General features: G+C 35.5%; 1 protein-coding gene across 50 annotated transcripts in view; it reads right to left on the bottom strand.

Annotated features, from left to right (window-relative positions):
* LOC106874170 (uncharacterized) overlaps nucleotides 1–18,777 on the bottom strand; it is a 312,709-nt gene that overhangs the window by 79,193 nt on the left and 214,739 nt on the right. For 24 of the 50 annotated variants that reach the window (XM_014921805.3, XM_014921808.3, XM_089338827.1 and 21 more), the window contains 2 exons: nucleotides 16,097–16,303; nucleotides 7,489–7,637 (listed from right to left, as the gene is read on the bottom strand). In XM_014921805.3, the coding sequence (XP_014777291.1) occupies nucleotides 7,489–7,637; nucleotides 16,097–16,303 (356 nt within the window). Of the gene's footprint in view, nucleotides 1–7,488; nucleotides 7,638–16,096; nucleotides 16,343–18,777 lie in introns of all 50 variants that reach the window. The other 26 variants (XM_014921803.3, XM_014921804.3, XM_014921807.3 and 23 more) reach the window with 2 other exon arrangements.

Genomic DNA, 18,777 nt, shown 5'->3' with positions numbered 1-18,777 from the left:
GTCTCCTAAATTCAGCTAACCACTTTTGCTCTGTTAATAAAGATGGAGTCCACCTATGAACTTTTCATCCCACTCTTGTATCAAAGTTCTTGATGCCAGGTTTATCCTAGGTCTAAACATCAACAATACCTCCACTGCTACTATACTTATTACCTTCAGTCTCCATCATCATCACTATTGTCCCATCACCAAATTTATGCACCTGATAGGAAGTAGAAAAGCAGTGAATGAAAAGGAAAAATAACTAAATAACTTAAACCAGCTGCTTTTCGTAATTTTCCCTTTTCTAATTTTAAATTTGTAAATGACACACTTTTTTGTTGCTCTTAATAGATTACATTAATTAATCTCAGCACAAATGAATAGAGATAAATATAGAGAAACACCAGCCAACAGGATTAGTTTGACTATTTTATGCTAATCTTATAAGCTACTTTAGTATTAATGTTATATAAAAATTAATGTTATATAAGCCAAATGACAAGAAATTCAGAAAAAGATACCCTACAAAACAATCCACCCACTCAAGCCATCACAACATTCTATATTAAAAATAAAAACCTTGTTATTACATAAAAGTTCTTTATTTCTGATTCAAGAATGCAAAGTAGATATGCTTAAGACAGAAGTTGTTAGTGTGGTTTAGTTCCAGGTCAGCTCTGATCGAGCAGTGGGCTATGATCAAAGACTTTCCTGTTATGACCATCCTATCTTTATCCCATATGCAGGGAACTGAAAACCTCATTATCCAATGTGTCCTTTCTAAGACATCTAAAGGAGGGTTGATTGTCATTTCTAGGTGATCAAGTAACCTTGTAACAACACACCTTTGTTGGCTTGTTGAGACTATAGTGCAGGGTTTCTCATCTAGAAAATAATGCCCATGCATGGGTGGTAAACAAATGTGGAGAAAATGGTGTTTTGAAATTTTGGTACATGGTATAGGATTTTCTAAAGCTGCATAACATTTTATTAGTATGAATATTTTAAAAAGTGTTTTCAGATTTTGGCACTTTTCTAGGACTTCAAAAACAGTTGGCAACAAGCTGGGAGTATCAGCAGTAGAGCATCAGTTGCTGCTATCTAGCTTTTGGTTAGTGCACATCTGTGCTTGAATTTGCCATGCCTTCTCTTGAATTTTTTACAGAAAAAAATAGTTTGGGATTACAAAGATTTTGGGTGGCAAACAACCATCAGAAATGGCAGTTCACACACATGTACAAGCATGAATACACATACACATGTAATACAACTTTTAATTTCCTCACTGAATCTTATATAAGATCATCAATCATTGCCAATTATTTCAGAAAAAAATACTTTTAACCTTTAGCACACTGCAGGTGGATCATGTCACCATATTAGTTTTCTCCTCTGTAGTAACAGGGAAGTGGTAGTAGAAACAATTCTAGAGACAATGCAAGTGTGCTAAAGGTTAAACTGAAGACAGAAAATAGCTTTATCTATTTAACCATGGGGACCAGAATCAGCATAATTTTGGTGTGCTTAAGTCTGGTGAATGAGGCAGTGGACATCACAACGAAAAATATTTAGAACAATGAGGGAGAAGGAAAATTAAAAAAGATACATGAAAATAAGAAGACAGGTATTGCCTTTCAATCTAACAAATAAAACCCATCAGAGAGAAAGTTAGTGCAAATGTTGAAATAGAGGAAGAGAGAGAGAGAGAGACTTTCATCAGAAAGAAAGACAGAGAGGAAAGGAGAGAAAGAACAAGGTGAATAAAGAGATGGGAATATAACTTATGAACTGCTGTACTAATAACATTCAGCATGAGAAAATGCAGGTGAAGAAGAGGTAAGATGGGGTTCACTCAAAGTTTTCTACTGGATTGAGTGAATCCCATCTTGCTGCTTCTTCACTAAGATGGAATTCACTCATTAGAAGGAGGGTTCAAGAAAGGAAGTTGGAAGAATGAGAAAATGTGAGAGGGGGAGAGAAAGCAAAATGAGAAGAGAATTAGGTACAGTGAAAGACAAATACAGTGGAAGGAAAAAAAAAAAGAGATAAAGAGGAAAAGATACTGTGGACACAGTAAGAGAGGAAAAACGTGTACAAGCAGGGGATAAACACAAAAGTTTACACTAGCAATAAATACAGTAAATACAGTCAAAACAAAGATGGCCTGGAAAAATGAAAAGGACAGAAAAGGACAATCAGGGATGGAATGCCTCCCTTCAGCAATGGAGACCAAAATCAGTGTAGTTTCAGTACACTTAAATCTGGGGACTCAATCGTATGGAACTATTTGGATGCTAGTTTATAGATAAATTAATACACTAATTAATTATTGAAAGCTCAATTAGCATAGACAATTATAAAATTTCTTAAGTGATATTTTCAGTTATTTTCATTGCTCTAATGAAATACTCTAATGCCTTTAGTGAAGAAAATTTGCCACCATTGGTTGTTCATCTTATATGTTTATTGATTCTCTTCAGAACAGTTGGTTACATATATAACCCTTTTGTTACCATATTTCTGTTGAACTAAACGGCATTTGTTTCAATTAATTTTGAAAATACTAAAGAATTGGGTAAAATATCTTGGTCGTTACTAAGCTGCTAATTGGAACATAAATTAACACGGAATTTTAAAGGGAGATCTTAATTTAGATCACTTTACATAGAAAGTTTATATCACAGAAGTAGGGATGGTCTTGGGAGGGTTGGTATCAAAAGGATTAACATTCTAAGCATGCTGACAAGGGCAAATCTTTGTCGTATTTCATGTGATGTAGGGCCTCATAAGGTAACAACCATTTAGCAAGAAACATTACTTCAACTTGCTAATATAGAAGTTCTTCCAACTAACAGCATCTGCAAAAGGACACTATTAATGGGGTAATTCCTCTTAGAACTGAAATTTCAAGTATTCAGTTGCAAAAAATTTAATGGCAGGCTCAATGATGTTAGTGCAGTTAGTTGACAAGAGGGTGAAAAAATAAACTTGTTAGATCTTTTGTCTGACTGAATTTTCTGTCAACTGAGCCTTGATAATGATGATTACTATGTGAAGTTTTATACCCTACTAAAGTACAATGGTTGTCAAAAGACAACTGATTCTTGTTTCCTCAAACTGAGTGATACAATTATAATATTGTTCAAAACTTTACACTAACTTCTCTGATAGCTGCAAAATGTGACAGCTTTTTCCTTAGTGACATGTTCACCAAACTTAATGATCTTGATACATTATTGTAAAGAGAGAAAAAAATGCATGCTTCAATGGATGTATAATGTCAAATTGCATGTACAACAAAGGACAAAAGTCTGTAGAGAAAAATTGGGCATAACAGGCTGGGGTGCAGGAAAGAATATTACACTAGTACAATCATGTGATGCTGATGGATGAGAACAGTTGTATAAAGAGCTGACTGCTAAATGTGGAAGAAACATGTGGAAGAGGTAGACCTAGAAAAATGTGGGATGAAGAGTTAAAGACTGACCTCAAAATGTTGAACCTCTTAGAGTAGATGACAGGGTACAGAGATGAACGGCGTTATACTGTACTTGAGAAGACATGTTCAATCTCAGCAGAATTGAAGCTCTGTCACACCTTCCCCACAACTCATCATCTATTTTCTTCACTTATCACTGTGATGATATCCACTGCGTCCAACTCATTCCCAATCTCTAATCATGTCACACTATTTTCACTCACTGCACTTCCTATTCTGTCTTATTCATGTTGTACCTGGATCTTATATCTCTCTCTCTCTCTCTCTCTCTCTCTCTCTCTCTCTCTCTCTTACTTTCCAAGTAAGCAAGCCATGTATTCACCTCTTCAGCAAGACACATGCTCCTCTCCCTCCATTATAGTTTCTTTCTCTAGTCAACAGCCAAATCAGTTGAGGGGGTCTTACCTTGTGAGCACTTGGCAACATCACTGGTATTGGTGCCACATACAAAAGCACCTAGCACACTCTGTTAAGTGGTTGGCTTTAGGAAGGGCACCCAACCATAGAAATCATGCCAAAGCAGATACAGAATCTGGCGGGGCCCTTTGGCTTGTCTGTTCTTGTCAAACCATCCAACCCATACCAGCATTGAAAAAAGGATGTTTCATTTCTAAAGTGGCATAATGACATAATATAAGATGAATTTTTCCAGACCTCAACTCCACTAGCTTCAATGACTTGATAGTTTGAAAGATGATTTAGTTTTTAAGGATAAAATTACTTAATGTGATTATTGCAAATAATTTGCAAATATTTGCAATCACTGCATAGTAACATGGCACAGTTGATACATAGATATTATTGCACAGACTGTTTTACTTTGGTATAGCAACCTGCATAAAGACAAAGTGGCCAATTCAAAGATGATGTGCAAGAAGAAATGTTAGTGTTAGAAAATAACAATGATGCCACAATGTGATGTCAGCTTTATGGCAAGCAAAGCTTGTGGTGTCATCAACAAGTCTATTGAATTTTTATGCAGGTTATGGAAGCACTTAAAATTGCTTTTGCTTGTGTTAAGAACATCCCATTTGGTAGAAGCTGGTTTCAGCCACACCAGTATCTTGCGATCTAAAAATAGAAACAGCTTGAATATAACCTGGTAAGGTGACTGATTTGAAACCCAATATTTTTGTATTAGTTTTGTTACACAAGAATCTTGTAACATGACAGCTTCTCATATTTATTGTATTATTTTGTTATAGGAATGTTAATTATTTGAAGGTATTTTTTTATTTCTATATCTTGTCACTCTGTTAGTCAGAAGATGAAAGACAACAAATTATATGATACATTTATATTTAATGGTTTTTAAAGGCCAATTTATGAGGTAGAAAGTGTTTTTTCTGATCAATTTGTTAGAAAATGAAAGATAACATAAAATAGCCAATTGGTTTGGTTTTTTTTTTTGCCAAATTCTGATTCATAAAATAAAAGATAACAACAAAAAATATAAGATACATTATGTATATGTGATAATAATGTATTATAGAGAAAATTAATTTGATCAGAGAGTGAGTACTTGTTCATTTATCATCAAAGAAACTCTTATACCTGTACAGTGAACAAATTATCTGAAGTGCCTCTCATTGATCTGCATTTAGTGAAACAGAAAAAGAAAAAAATGGAACTAGATACAACAAAAGTACTACCATAAAAGTGAATTAAAACAACAAACTAAACACCAAGTATGAAACTAATGTGCAGAATTTGATATTCAATTAACATACCGAAACAAAAAAAATACCTTCATTGTTTTATAAGAAATAACAATTTTTTGGCACACTTTTGGATATTTTCTATGCAGATGGGTGATGGAAATAGTTTCTGTGAGAGTGAGTGATGATGCCAAAAGTGCTTGAGAACCTCTGGTTTAAATGGTCACTAATAAGGATGAGCTAATAAACCACACATAAATGTATTCCTGATTACTTTACACACCACCATATAAATCCCACCATGCCCCCCCACCCCTTTATACAGAGCATTCTTCATTCAGTACTTGACTCACTATAACTCATGAGTTGTTTATCAATACTGCTTTGCTGAGATTTTCCTCAAAATATTTAGAACTAGATATATTTTTCCTTATAATATAACTAATAAATCACAAGTAAATATATCATTTTGTAGCTCTTAAATTAAATCCATATTAATAAATTCTTAATTCTAAATATTTAATGTGAGTAACACACTGAAGTTGCCCAAACATGAACACTATTTTAATTACTGTGTTTCCTTTCATTGAGGACACTATTCTTTTTCTAAAATAAGTCTCAAAAATTGACCAATTGTCTGAGAGGACAAACATTTGTGCAAGTGTAAAACCTTTCTTTTTTTTTCTTCTAAATAAAAAGTTTCAATTCAGTATTGAGGTGTCCCTTCAAGATCGGGATGTCTTCAACACTGAACAGTATGGTATATGAAATAGATTTTTATGTGTTTAGAAGCTTATCAAGGAGAGCAAATTACTTATCTATAATATACTAACAACACACTGCAGTGCTCTGCTCTACTTGTGTGTGGTGCAATAATAATGTTTAACTAATTTTCTGACTTGTAAATACGAGAATGAAAAAATTTTTCTTACTTTTAGAAAATTATAGGATTCAGAAATTACTATTTTATTTTCATTATTGACTACTTAATCATTAAAGCATGCTATTACAAAAACAATATTTTATGTATAACTATTTACAATGTATCATATATGCTGTATTAAGGTACTTTTATGTTCAGTAAGTCACATGCTAGAGTTTTTAGGTAGTATTTTCATGAAAAAAGGTGCAATTTATTTGTCAGTAAAAATGGTAGATTTATTCTTAGATTTAGAAACCTTGCTCAAAGATTCTAATACCAATGTTTAAATGGCTATTATTTAGTAGACTGAATGTATTGATGACAAATGAATACAGAATTGGTTACTTCTAAAGGTCTACAGGAGGAAGTGAAATACAAGGATAGGATGAAAAGTTCACAGAGGTTGACTATGAAGGAATGATGCTAGAGTTGTGAAATATTGCATGTATTAATTTCAACTCTTCTTAGTAATTTTTCTGATATGGCCCCATCTATCATTTGTTCCCCAACATGAAGAAACACTCATCATCATTGATACTGGGAACCAGTATTGCAGTGATGATAACGTGATATCTGTTGATGACTTTTTTGACTAACAAGATGAAAGTTTCTTCACCAATGGGGTCCAAGCACTTCAACATTGATGGAAGAAGTGTGTGGACCACGAATGGTGGGTGTGGGGGAGGATATGTTGAAAAATAAGCCTCATTAGGTCACATTCCATGAGAGTGTCTTAGTCAACCTATGAACGTTTCAGCTGATCCTCATACACAGTTATAACAGAAAACAGTTTAAGCTTACAAGCTTACCACATGGGTATGAAGTTATTTTGAAAATACCTCATGGAGTGATGTTTGTGCACACGCAGTTATGGGTTGTACTTAGGCAAGGCATAGCACCCATTCAGCCACCTACCAGAGATACGGTGAAGTCGTGGGACTGGAGCCTGGTGGATTGTGAAGCAGTAGCAGAAGAGCTCAACTGAACCAATGGTTCTTCTTATATTGATGCTGAGTGGAGGATCACCAAACTCTATCAAGAGAGTAACTGTAACACATCCATAGAGGTAGAGTCCATGGTTGTGTAATCAGCTAACAAAAGACTTGAGCTCCCAATTCACATTCATAATAATGGAATTGGACAGAGTCACGCAAGTCCACAAAAGCAGCAAAAAAACAGAAGAGAAGTAAAATTACTGGAACTGAGCCAATGACATGCTGGGCAACTAGTAAGTAAAGTATACTCAGAACAGATGGATTATTTTTTAAAAAACTGATTATCTCTTTCTATTTCAAAGATGACTCAAGCAGATATAAAGCAGCTACTCAACTTTAAACAACAATAACTACTACTGTAGCTACCCCTGTAGTTATAATAAATCAGAATGTTTTGAAAATAATGTAGAAAGCAAAATGTTGTGTACTTACTTTGGGAGGTGTGTCTGTAGGTTTCTTGGGTGTAGACAATCGATCGAAAATGGCCTTCCTACTACTTTTAGACTGAGTAGATGCGGTTGAGCTAACAGACTTGTCAGATTTTGCAGAGTCAATTGTAGAAGATCGATTCCGAAGTTTATCTAAATATAGTAAAAGAAAAATAATAATAGTAAAGACAGAGATTTATATTTTGATTCATTCCAAATCAAATAGAACATGCAAACAGCATTACTTAAACTAATCCTGAAACCCCCAAATCAACCATAAAAGACGCATGCACACACACACACACACACACACACAATACATATATACTTTTTTATTATTTTCCCAGTCAACCAACAGAAGTTATACTGGAACACTGTGATATGCCGTTTCTTGAATGTTCATTAATTGGTTTAAACAATCACAGCTGAAGCCATGCTGGAGCAGCATTTGAATTTTATTCTTATTTTCTTAGTAAAAGTTTGTTTCAATAGTGTAAGTTAAAAACATGCTGAATCACGACCTTCATTGCTGTTTGTACTGCTGTGCATATTGGATTCAATTTTATCACTCCTCAAAGAGACTAGGCTAAAGGGGGAAATGTTACCTCCAAATGAATTTGAGGTTAAAACAGAGAAATGAATTAGATATGTTAAGCCTTTACATTTATAATAAAAGACAACAGATTTAATGAAAGAGACAAGAACAAATTTCAATTGAATAGCAAATTTTTCTAATCTGATTAGCTTTATCACTATTGAGAAAAGTAGTATGTAGATTATCATCCCCATTACTGTTTTAATGTTGACAACACAACTGTCACCAAATCTTCTATTGGGCATTCTACATTGTGTTGGCTGTGGTGTTGTTTTCAAACAAGTCTCCCTCAAAATACCATCTAAAAAAAGATGGGGGACAGTCTAACTATATTATGCATAGAACCATTGATTTTCTTAATAGCATTTCAAGACATTCAATAATCCACAGCTCAGAGTACTACTAACATCCTCTGTCTGCTGACTGATGCCCAAAGGTTTGGGTCAAGAGCACCTGCATTTTCAATGGGATTAAGATATTAGCTTCAAGCGAAGTGCCCTTTCCCAGAGTTTTAATGAATCATCACTGTTGTAATCATCATCTCCATCCTCACTGTTAATGTAATGTCTGTTTCCTATGCTGTCATTGCATGCTTGTCATACAACAACCCCCCAGATGTTTTGATGCTGCCCTATCCCCTCTGTTGAGCTAACTACATTTTCATAAGTCACAAGAAGTAAAATAACTAAAAATACAAAGTAGAATGGAATGATAGCTAATTACTTTCATTATGTTGATAATCAATCTCTGTAACAACTTATTTTTATAGTTATTGATGCTGTTTATGAGCCTAGACATTTAATATTTGACAGGAACAACCAAGTCTAGTTTCATATATATATATATATATATATATATATATATATTTTTTTTTTTATTTTGGTATGGGATTGTTGCATAGCAGCCAGTACATGCTGCAACCATTGTTATAATCTCTGCTAATGGTAGCAAAAATAGGCATCATCATCATCACTATCATCATTTTTCAAGTCTGCTTTCCATGCTGAAATGTATTGGGCAGGTCACAAACCAGAGTAACTTCTTATTAGAAGCCACTGCTCTCATAGAACTGGTGTTTGTACATAGCATTTTGGTTTGGCTTCTAAGGTTAGATGTCCTGGTTTACACCAACCATTTTACACCGTACTGGCTGTATTTTCTTGTGGCACCAGCATCAGAGAGGTTGTCAAGTCCTTGTCGAGACAAGACTAAAGGTACTTCTCAACCCTACATCTTCTCTATCCATTTGCCATCCATTTTATAATGTGTACTGGTTAAGGTGAAACCAAAGTGACCCCTCAACCCTACTTTTTCTCTGTTCCGTCATCATTCACAATGACATCAGCATAGAAGGCAAGATGCCTTGTACACTGTAAATGTAGAGAGTAACTCAGGTAATGTGGCTAAGGAGTGGAAAGATGAGAGAGAGAGAGAGATATGATGACAGAAAGACAAGAATGACTGGATGGAGGGAGCAACAGTATAGTGATAAAGACAGGGTTGTTGAGGTGAAGACAAGAAGAAAGTGATAGGATAAAGACAAGAGAAAGTGTTGGACAAAAAGTAGCCCAAAGGAGAGAGAGAGAGAGAGAGAGAGAGAGAGTGATGGTTGATAGTAGAGAAAGGGTGAAGCTAAAATGTAATGGATACAGATGGACTGATGCAGATGGCCTAGTGAAGGGTGATGAGGATGGTAGTAGTAGGAAGAAGATGGAAGGAAATGAGTGACAAAGATGAGTGGGGGAGGAAGTTAAGCAACAAGTAGATAAGAGGGAGGTCAAGGATGTGAAGGGTAGCAGTAAATGTAACCTTGGTAGGATACAAATATATACACACACACATATGCATGTATACACACACATACATGAAAACATATCACTAACCTCATTTCAATATATGTTTGTTTTGCTTTGTGTGGCTGCATCTTCTGCAGTACCGTGTATTGCCAATCAATAGCATCCTTTGACATCTCTGCGAGATGCAGCAGCTTCAAGTCAACTTTCACCACTTTGTTCCATACTTTCCTTAGACTCCCTTTTTCACAGATCCCATTAACTTGGAATGCACAGCACTTACTAATACAGCCATCATCTACAGGTAAGTTAAATATCATCCACCATATTCATCACATGCCTACACCAAGGCAGCCTCCTCTTTTGCACACTAAATACAATTCCCCTTATCTTGTATTTCCTCTCAGCTTATTTATACTCTAGCATTTATGCACATTTCACATGCCCATTAGAGTATGTTTGTTTCATTTCTTTATAGCTTTTGCAAGTCTTCTAAACCGAAGGCCTACATCTCCCAACCATGCAGTATTGCAGTTTCAACACAGGCATCATACAATATGCCCCTTGCTCTGAAGAAGAAGACCGTTTAACAAAGATGGTTGGTATCCAGCAGTATTTGATGCTAAAGACACAACATACTGCAATTATTTAATGTTTGTATGCATGTTTGAGTCTGCTTGGTTAAGATAGAAAGGTTGTTGGGTTAGTGTTCAGAAATAATATAGTTGCTGTATTTAGAAGTTTGTCAGCAATGGAACATTTGGTTGAAGATCCGATCTATGTATCATGGAAGAAGTTTTAACCATGAACTACACATGCTTAATATGTTTGTATATCTGTGTAAGTAGCCTACAGCTGTGGTTATTTCATACAATATTTAACTTACCTGTAGATGAACCTGGTCAACTTAACAAAATCCAAAAGACATACATAATCTATATTCTTTCTCTGTTGTGTTTAACATGTTTATAGGATATCTCATCATTAATTCAGCAAGTTTTCAACACTGAAATGACTAAGACAGAGATGAAAAGCAACCATGCTCCTTCTATCTCTTTTCTCAATCAATTCTTTCAAAATTGCTACCTATGTGCAAATCCCCATTGATTTCATCATCATCATCATCATCGTTTAACGTCCGCTTTCCATGCTAGCATGGGTTGGACGATTTGACTGAGGACTGGTGAAACCGGATGGCAACACCAGGCTCCAGTCTGATTTGGCAGAGTTTCTACAGCTGGATGCCCTTCCTAACGCCAACCACTCAGAGAGTGTAGTGGGTGCTTTTACGTGTCACCCGCACGAAAACGGCCACGCTCGAAATGGTGTCTTTTATGTGCCACCCGCACAAGCCAGTCCAGGGGCACTGGCAACGATCTCGCTCGAAAATCCTACAGGAGCCAGTCAGGCGGTACTGGCAACGGCCACGCTCAAAATGGTGCATCTCATGTGCCACCCGCACAAGAACCAGTCCAGGGGCACTGGCAACGATCTTACTTGGCTTGCCGGGTCTTCTCACGCACAGCCCATTTCCAAAGGTCTCGGTCCGTAGTCATCGCCTCGGTGAGGCCCAATGTACGAAGGTCTTGCCTCACCACCTCAGCCCAGGTCTTCCTGGGCCTACCTCTTCCACGGGTTCCCTCAACTGTTAGGGTGTGGCACTTTTTCACGCAGCTATCCTCCTCCATTCTCACCACATGTCCATACCAGCGCAATCGTCTCTCTTGCACGCCACAACTGATGCTTCTAATGTTCAGCTTTTCTCTCAAGATACTTACACTCTGACGGGTATTCACATTGACATTACACATCCAACGGAGCATACTGGCTTCATTCCTTGCGAGCTTACGTATGTCCTCAGCAGTTACAGCCCATGTTTCACTGCCATGTAGCATGGTTGTTCGTACGCATGCGTCATACAGTCTGCCTTTTACTCTGAGTGAGAGTCCCTTTGTCGCCAGCAATATCTGCTCACAGCTATCTCTGGCCTTAGTTTTCGACTATCTTCCCTTAAATCCTCTTGGTCAACTTCTCAGAATATATTGTACATTCAAACTATTGATGTTGTTTCCCTCGCAAAAACAAAATGCTCTAATTTGTTTTTACATTTCTTTTTTATGTACAAACCAATGCCCTAGTTTTTATCTATCTTATATAAACAAACTAATGCCCGGGTGTTATCTCTCCTTCATCTACAAACCAATGTTTTTGACACACAGCAGTAAATAAATTTATCCAGCCAAACTGATTTGCTGAGAATCCCAAAATAAAACCCCACACATAGAAACAAACATAAAAAAAATTATACATCAATTTTTATGGTAAGTAAAATATCATATTATATCATGTCATGACAAATATCAATGCATATAAATGTGAATTACTGTGTTGGTAACCACAACAGGCTGCAAAAGACAACAACAAACATAGTAGACATGAAATCAACTCATGCTAGAAAAATGTAGAACATGAAACATGTGAATACTGAATATGGGTTCCAACTTGATTAGTTTTGAAAACAATACATATACAAACATTTCATCAGATCTTAACACAAACACAATGTAAATATTTTCACCAATGTTTTTATGTAATAATTACCAAAGCAAAAACTGAAATAAATAAAATAGAATAGATGGGAGTTTGATATCTATTCTTTGTTTATGAATAACAAGTAACATGGTAAGGTAAATAGACACCAAAAATGTTAATAATATGCATCAAGGGTTTGTTTTAAGAGAATTTTCAATGGACGGACAAGTCAATACAAGTTTAAGAAAAAAAAATATTGTTGAGATTCCAGTGTTTACATGCTTTGATGGTAACTGAAAAATACAACCAGTGCATTTGTGCTTGCTTCCACAATGACAACTGTCCCATCAACAAGCATGACATAGCATTGAGCAAGAGAAGCTTTCTGACTGAGATCTACAAAACTCTACAGGTAACAGAAAAAGGCAAACATTGAGCATATGGATAGAAAAGAGAAAGAGAAGTACAGGAAAGAGTCTAAAAATCATGCCACTGCCTTCAAGTAATGGAAGTATCAACTATAGCAATAGAGAGCAGAATTGGACAGTTGTTCAGACAAACAGCATGCTTCTGTATATGTGCCAGTGCATCATGTAAGTGGTGAAAGGGAGAACAAAAACCCAGCAGCCATTAATACTTTGCTGCAAAGTAACTAAGTCATACATAGACATCTCCCTTTCTCTGTCTATGTATGTATGTATGGTATATATGTATATATAATGATAATGATGGTGTGTGTGAGTGTGTGAGTGTGTGTTTGCGCACGCATGTGTGTGTTTTGTGGTTCAGTCTCACAGCATAGCACTTTGGGCAAGTGCTTTCAACTATAGCCCCAGGTCAACCAATACCTTATGAGTGAATCTGGCTGATAGGAATTGAACACAGACTATCATACACACACATATATACAATGCATACATACACATACCTATAATTATATACACACAAAATATACAGACACACATATACACATACAATGCATACATACATACACATACTTATAACTATATACATGCACACATGTCTACATACAGACATGTGTTATATGCACATATGACTGTGCAATTGTTAACATTTGTAGTTCTTCAAAAATTGCTAAGCAATAGGTAGTGATGCACTGTCACTTCCCAGTCAACTGCACTTTTGAAGACCTATGCAATACATCATCTCTTGACTTGTAAAACAAGAAGGGTTAGTGACAAGAAGGGCATCTAGCTGTAAAACAATGCCCCATTGTCTAACCCATACTGGCATGGAAAAATAGGTATGAAAATAAATATATCATATATTTCGGCATGCCTTGACTGTTTAATTCAGACACACTTTTTCTCTCTCCTTGTCTATCCCTTCTGTAAAAGAGCAGAAGCTAGAAATGTTAAAGAATTCTTCCATTTTCCTGAGCACAAAACTAATACACCCTGTTTGTTGTTCTTTCATTCATCTTTGTGTTGTTTTTTATTTTATTTTTGGACACCACACACACACACACACACACACACACACACACACATATATAGAGAGAGAGGGGCATAGTATAACATGTTTATCATAGAAAATTATGAAGATAAACTGCAGATAATTTTGAAATACTTATAACTAAGTTTAGGTTTATTTCACACAAGTTTTAATACAATCTTTTATATATTTTCTTAACCCTTTCCTACACCTGCATGTCTATATTTAAATCTGAAAAATCAGTATGTAACACAGTTTGGGTCATATATATGGTAGTGTATGTATGAATGGAGATAGATTATTAAGAAAAAATATTCAATGCATATCATTTCAAAAAAATTTTCATACCAGTTTTGGATATATTCTGACAGATATAATCTTAACAGGAGTAGGATATACTAGAAACATTTCTCACTAAACCTTCAAGTTAAATAAAAACAATAAAAATAGAGTTTATTTATTTATTAAAGCAGTATATTTCCCACCATAACCAAGAGGTCTGGCTATATGTGTTTTTAACTCTTTAGCATTCAAATCACTTGATGTTAGGAAGGGCATCCAACCGCAGAAACCAAGCCCAAAAAGAAGACTGGAGCCTGGTGCAGCTCTCCAGCTAACCAGCTCTGGTCAAACCATTTAACCTATGCCAGCATGAAAAATGGACTATGATGATGATGATTGCTTTGAATTAATCATGCATTATCTTGTAGCTTTGAGATTTTGATGATGTGATTGTTCACTTCTAGTATAACATTGTAGGGTAGGTGTAAGAAACCGGATTTGGCCAGTTTGAACAACTTCTATAGTTCAGGTATGTATTTCTAGTTTATATGTAAATAGGGTAGATTTGATATGATGGTAGACAGTGATTTGTTATAATTTATTTAAAATCTCTGAGTGAGGTATATTCAGTAACAGTACTGAATAGTAATGTTTATATGCCAACAGAATGTGGTAGTCCTATAAAGGATGATGTTACTGTTGTTTTAGCCTCAGGAATTGTTTTTCTCTATATGAGATCAGTGACTGTGTCGCTTATAGAATATATAGCATTTGCGAGTGGAGACAGCTTTCATCATTGAGGATGGGTAACCACCCAGAAACCTACGGTCTGTGAGTATTGCATAAGGCTAGAGAGGGGAGCAATGACCTTCCTTGCAAATTGCTATACGGACAGAAAGTGTGTGTTGATAGCCAGCTGGAAGAGATGTTTTCCTGGGGCTAAAACAACAGTAACATCACCCTTTATAGGACTGCCACATTCTGTTGGCATATAAACATTACTGATTTGTTATTTAGGGTAAAATTCTTCAAACAGAAGAGATTAAGGATCTTTTTTTTCCCCAACAAAAGATACTGCTCCATGGTTGGTAATACACACAAGGAAAACTAAGCAACTGCTTAGGGTACTGAAACTTAGGGGCTCCACATAAATTCAAAACAATTAAAATAGAATTTCTTAAACTAAAAAACATGAAATCGCAGTAATAAAGAGAGCAGGGGAGGTTACTCATGGAACAGAGTAGGATGGGGGACAGGTTTGGGGTGGGAAAGGGAGTAGGAGTGGGTTGTGTAGTATCCATGACTACAGTTCTTGTTTGTGCGATTTTTCAATTGCATTTTTCAGCTGGTGTAATTTCTAGAAACCGTATGGCTGAGAGAAGTGGGTGCACACTATCCAGCTGAGAGATGGGGAGCACATTATAAGAGTAGAATGGTGCAACAATGTAGAACGTGGAGGAGACGTGCACATTATAGAAGTAGGGGTGATGGATTGTAGGGCTTGGAGAAGGGGGATATGCACCACAGAGCTAGGAAAATGGGGAGCACACTATAGGGCTGGAAGAAGGGAGTGGTGGGAGAAGGGGGGGACACTTCGTAGGGGTGGGAGAAGGAGGGACGAATTGTAGAGCTGGCCTAGAGTGTTGAATATCCTGACACTGGCCCTACACTGACCAGAATTTTTTTACACTGTGTCATATACCAATATACTTCAACTTTTATTGAATTAACTTCAGCTGATGCATAGTGCAAATAAGTTAACTTGAATTTAGTAATGTTAAGAATTGTTGGAACACGTTAATTACACTCAGTGTAGATATCAACTTGAAATATTCATTGGATTAAAGCAACCCAAGATTTGTGAAAAAAAAATTATTGATAAATAAATAGAAATTGATAATACCAGCTTCCAGCTGCTTTTTTTTAGCCAATTACAGCTTGGTAAATATCCTTACCTTTCGAGATTCTTTCTGAACTCTTACTCCTTGGTGTGCTGGCTTTGGGTACTTCCAAGGGAACAAACCCAGGCAGTGTCCCGGCTAGACTGGCTGGGCGAGGTTTTCGAGGGGTTCGCATTTCTCGTGGCTTGACTGGAGCAGATGCTGATGGTGAGGACATGTGCAATCCTGTGGTACTTTTGGTCCGGTGAGGTGTAACTGTAGCTAGAAAAGAGCGACGTTTTTCGGGGATGGTGTTGAGGGCTGTGGGGCCGCCATAGGTGGTGGAAAAGAGAAAAATTTTAATTAAGGGTGTTCATTGGAACTAATTTAGTTCACTTTTTTTTAAATTCTTTTTAGTTTGTTTCTAACTGGTTTAAGCGCTAGAAACTACACCAGCAGCCCTCCACCATCAGCAAGATTTTAGGGGCAAGAAGTACCGCCGAATAGTTAGATGAATTTCCACTTTAAAAAAAGAAGCAGTGTTGTTAATTGATTGTTGCTGAAATATTTCACTTTAAAAAAAGGATGAAATATTCAACATTTTTGAGTAAAAGCAGAAAAAAGTGAGAAAAAAAAAATTATGCTACCAAAAGGAGAGGAGGAAAAGGAAATATTATTTAGCTACAATTTGAACCCACAAAAAATTCTTCCAACAATCACCACCACCACTGTTGACCACTTTTACAATGAATAAATAAACAACAGATGCATAAACATAAGTGATAAAACAGCATGATATATATATATATATATATATATATATATATATATATATATATATATATATACACACACACATATATATAGTGTATATATATATATATATATAGTGTGTATGTGTATATATATATATATATAGTATACAGTGTACATATATATAAAAGATATATATATATATATATATATACACACACACACATATATATATATATAAGCACACAAACACGCATGTATGTATATGGAAAGACAACTATATACAAAAGTAATAATAGTAATAAGTAAAAATTAAAAATAACAGATCACATACACATGCACTTCATTATAGAACGCCTCTGCGAAGCAGCTGTGTGATACTGAAAAGGAGTAGTAGCAGGAACCCTGCCGCGCCAATGTTCTCACAATGTATGCAGAATGCTCCCAAACAGTTAGAAAAGCTCTGCTGGCTGATGTTCAGAACAACAATACAAGAAACTCAATGTTGGGAAGTAATAAAGTCCAGAGAAAGAAAAAGAAGGAGCAAAATGTATATTCATGAGAAAGAATTTCAATTCTTGGTGCACGTAGGGGTCAATGGATGGGTAGGAGAGAAGAGAGAAGATACTCTACAGTTGGTCATGCATTGACATCTCTATTATCTAGTGCCCGTCAGGAAATTAAATTAATTTGAAACAAGAATAAAAAGTATAATATCAAGTCTAATAAGAAAATATGATTCATAAATATGACCTATATTTACTGTAATTATTGATAGAATTTACACTATAATGTTACCCAGTTACTGATGGAGATTTTCTCAAAATAAAATGAGAAACCTTGAGTGTAGAGAGCAGAGAATAGAGATCAGTTTAGATATTGTTTTTTTTTTTTTTTTTACCATCCTTTGTTACTGCTTTTTTGAAGTATCATTTAATGTCTTATATAAATTTATTTTCAAAGGTACAAGACCCTATTTTCTACTAAACTTTGAAGAAATATAAAGTCTGTCAGCTACCTTAACCATTCCTAGTTAATAATTATGGGGTTTTTTGTGTTTATTTTATAGCAAAAAAAAGTAGATTTGCTAAATATTCAAACACTTTGAGTGAAAGAAATCTCAGAATCAAAACCAGCTGGTCCAGTTCTTATGAAATTTGAGAGTACATATTTCAAAGAAGAACAGGAAAAGAGATTGTGTGAAGTCTCAAAGTAACTAAAGTGAAGAGTTTTCTAAATGAGAATCAAAGATAGAGATGATGCATACAGACTATACCAACACACTGTGTTGACAATTATAATAACCTTCCACGGGCATGATTTAAACAAGACCAAGATAAGAAGAGGAGTGAAAGAGTCAATTGATTTCACTTGTGATATATTACATGTGTTAGATTTTACTGATTTCCCACCTTAATTAATCTGGTGCTTAACTATATCAGGAACTTTCTACAGGAAAAGTATATATTTTATTAAAAAAACAGTGATGAGAAACCAAGTTTCCTTTACCATGTATTCTTTCTTTTATTCTTTTATTTGTTTCAGACATTTGACTGCGGCCATGCTGGAGCACCACCTTTAGTCGAACAAATCAAAACGAGGACTTCTTTGAAAGCCTAGTACTTATTCTACCAGTATCTTTTGCTGAACCACTAAGTAATGGTAATGTAAACATACCAACATCGGTTGCCAAGCGATGGTGGGTGGAACAAACAAACACACACACATCTGTGTGTATATATATATATATATATATATATATGCTGGAGCGCCGCCTTTAGTCGAGCAAATCAACCTCAGGACTTACTCTTTGTAAGCCGAACCACTAGATGATGGGGATGTAAACACACCAGCATTGGTTGTTTGTGGGGACAAACACTGACACACAACCATATACATACACACACACACACACATATATATATATATATATATATATATATATATATGTATATCTGTATGTATGTATATCTGTATGTATGTATATGTATATAAGTATTTGT

This window comes from Octopus bimaculoides, chromosome 21, assembly GCF_046866305.1.
Source record: "Octopus bimaculoides isolate indiv1 chromosome 21, ASM4686630v1, whole genome shotgun sequence".
Classification (NCBI taxonomy): Eukaryota; Metazoa; Mollusca; class Cephalopoda; order Octopoda; family Octopodidae; genus Octopus; species Octopus bimaculoides.
The sequence above is the reverse complement of the archived record's forward strand: the minus strand, read 5'-3'. Positions and strand labels throughout refer to the sequence as shown.